We start from the raw sequence: 3328 nt of genomic DNA, 5'->3' as shown, positions 1-3328 counted from the left end.
TAATGTGAAGAACCTAGAAGAGCCAAAACTATCTTGAAAAAGAACAAAGAGGGAAGATTTAAAATTCCTGGTGATAATTCTTACAATAACACTACAATGATCAAGACAATCTCATATTTGTGAAACAATCAACAAATAGATCCATAAAGAATTAAATAGTCTAGAAAGAGAGCCACATATTTATGCTCAATCTGATTTTTCACAAAAATGCCAATGCAATTTAATGGGAGAGTCTTTCCAACAATCACTTTGGTAAAACTGGATAATATGTGAAAACAATACACTCATACATGCAAATGAGGTAGCTAAAACTATAAGCCATCTAGGAGAAAACAGAGGTTATATTTGTGGCCAGGAAATAGGCAAATTTTGTTAGGATGCAAAAAGCAATAACTGTAAATTTAAATATTGATAATTTAGATTTCACCAAAATCAAAATCTTCTGTTTATTATAAGACACTATTAAGAATATAGACAGGCAGAGAAAGGAAAATACCCTATGATTTCACTCATATGTGGAATTTAGAAAACAAAACAAATGGAACATATGGGGGGCGGGGAGAGAGGGAAACAAACCATAATAGACTCTTAACAAAAGAGAACAAACTGAGGGTTGATGGAGGAAGGTGGGTGGGGGATGGGCTAGATGGGTGATGGGCATTAAGGAGGACACTTGTGATGAGCACTGGGTGTTGTATATAAGTGATGAATCACTGAATCCTACTCTTGACACCAATATTGCACTGTATGTTGACTAAAATATAAATAAACATTTTTAAGAGAAAAAGAATATAGATAGGTAATAGCTAGTAGCAAAGGGATGGGGAAGGGATTGAGATAAAAGTTCTGCCCTAATTTTTTATTCAGCACATATATCTTGGTCGTATCATCATGTCAAACATATAAATCTGTTTCTTTTTATGTAGTACCCCAACGTTTATCTCAGAATGAATATAATGTATTTAATCCATCAATTTTAGATGGATATTAGATTGCTTCTGATTTTTTCATTATAAAGATGCTACGAATATCTCTCTCTCTCTCTCTCTCTCTCTCTCTATATATATATATATATATATATATGGAGATATACATATATATATATATGGAGATATATATATATATGGAGATATACATATATATATATATGGAGATATATATATATATGGAGATATATATATATATGGAGATATATATATATATGGATATATATATATATATGGAGATATATATATATATATATATATATATATATATATATATGGAGATATATATATAGAGAGAGACCATATATATATAAGATAGACCATATATGTGTGTGTGTGTGTGTGTGTGTGTGTATATATATATATATATACACACACACACATATAATCTCTCTCTATACACACACACACACACACACACACGGTCTATCTTTACTTGTGGGAACATATAAAACATTTGGTAAATATTTGTCATCCTAGGAATAAAATGATGGGATTGCTAAATCTGCATTTCTTGGCTTACTAATAAAGTTGACCATCTTGCCATGTGAGTTATCAGTCACTTATCCTTGATGACTTTGCTTTCTCATGGACATTGTTCACTCTTCTCATGGGTGATTCAGATTTTGTTATTAATTGAAATGAACTCATTGTTTATTAATTGGGAACCACATTTCTCTAGTTTTTTTTTTTTTTTGTTTGTTTGTTTGTTTGTTTGTTTTGCCTTTCAGTACTATGTTTGGTATTTCCTGGCCATGAAAGATTTTCGATCAGGAGATGAGAGGTCCAATCCAAAACCATGATCAAGGCCAGTGGAGGGTTTTCCGAAGCACTACATGGACCTCCTTGTTCCTCAGGCAGTAGATGATGGGGTTGCACATGGGCGTGACCACCGTGTAGATGACAGATAGCACCTTGTTGAGGTCCATGGATTTGATACGGCTGGGACGACAATAAATGAAGAGGGCTGCTGAGTAGAAGATGCCCACCACAATCAGGTGGGAGGCACAGGTGGAAAAGGCCTTGCGCTGGGCAGCAGCTGATGGCATGCGGAGCACAGCCACCACAATGGCCAAGTAGGAGGCCAATGCTACCAACAGTGTTCCACAGAAGATGACAATGGCAGAGATGAAGTCCACCAGCTCCGTCAGGGCCACGTGGGTGCAGGACAGGTTGAGCAGAGGGGAGACGTCACAGAAAAATTGGTTGAGGACATTGGGGCCACAGTAGGAAAGGCTGGCAATGCATGTCGTCTTGGCCACCGAGACCAGCATCCCCCCAAGCCATGAGGACAAGGCTAAGCCCAGGCAGACCTGGGGCCTCATGAGCAGTGGGTAGTGGAGTGGGCGGCAGATGGCCACGTAGCGGTCATAGGCCATGGAGGCCAGGAGGGTGCACTCCGTGCAGATGAGGACTATGAAGAAGAAAAGCTGTGTCATGCAGGCTGTGAAGGAGATATGGTAAGGTCCAGTCCACAGCCCCACGAGCAGACTGGGCATGGTCACGGACACGTAGCACATCTCCAGGCAGCTCAGGTTGCCCAGGAAGAAATACATGGGCTTGTGGAGCTCGATATGACTGCAGATGAGGTAGATGATGAGCGTGTTCTCCAGGAGGGTCAGCAGGTAGAGGGTCAGGAAGATGGCAAACAGAACATCTCTTATATCTGGCCTTGTGGACAAACCCAACAAGACAAACTCCTGGACTCTTGTCATGTTGACCAACTCCAGGGACCTCTCCATCTGTGGAGGGACAAATAAAGTTTGTTGACATTCTGGTTTCTTCAGAGACACAGTAGCAAAAAAACATTGGGAATATGGTCACAGTACATGGAGACGCTAGGCACTTGGCTAGCCCAAATTCTGTTGGAAATTGACTGTTATACAGAAATGCCGAATAGATGTTTGTGAACGAAACTCTGAGCATGAGATCACTGTCTTTACTCTAATCTGTCTTACTAAGTCTGTGTCCTTATACAATTGGATCGCTTGAAAATTGGGGGAAAAACATTGGCCTCCCATGAGGTTGTTATAATATATAAATCAATTGATGGGAAATGCTATACCAAATAAGAAATTAGAATTGTTCTTATTTCAGTTCCCAAAAAAGTGCTTATTCTGGGTCATGTTTTTTCTTTCTTTGTATAGTCTGCATAAAAATTTATTTATTTAGTTTTAAATGTTTATTTATTTATTTTGAGAGAGAGACAGAGAATCCTGAGCATGCTCCACTCTGTCAGCACAGAGCCTGACTCGGGGCTTGATCTAATGAACCACATGATCATGACCTGAGTCGAAATCAAGAGTCGGGTGCTTAACGAACTGAGCCACCCAGGGGCCCCA

General features: G+C 39.1%; 1 protein-coding gene across 1 annotated transcript; it reads right to left on the bottom strand.

Moving 5' to 3' along the window:
* Positions 1 to 1749: 1749 nt before the first annotated feature.
* On the bottom strand, positions 1750 to 2765 carry LOC132691181 (olfactory receptor 6Z7-like). Its single transcript, XM_060652620.3, has one exon. It carries the CDS (start codon positions 2726 to 2728, stop codon positions 1790 to 1792), a length of 939 nt encoding a protein of 312 aa, XP_060508603.3. The 5' UTR covers positions 2729 to 2765; the 3' UTR covers positions 1750 to 1789.
* Positions 2766 to 3328: the final 563 nt, after the last annotated feature.

The sequence above is a fragment of the Panthera onca genome, chromosome E2, assembly GCF_046562875.1.
Source record: "Panthera onca isolate mPanOnc1 chromosome E2, mPanOnc1 haplotype 2, whole genome shotgun sequence".
NCBI lineage: Eukaryota > Metazoa > Chordata > Mammalia > Carnivora > Felidae > Panthera > Panthera onca.
The sequence above is the reverse complement of the archived record's forward strand: the minus strand, read 5'-3'. Positions and strand labels throughout refer to the sequence as shown.

Coding starts and splice junctions, on each gene's coding strand:
- LOC132691181 (XM_060652620.3), bottom strand. CDS start 2,728: ATGGAGAGGTCCCTGGAGTTGGTCAACATGACAAGAGTCCAGGAGTTT.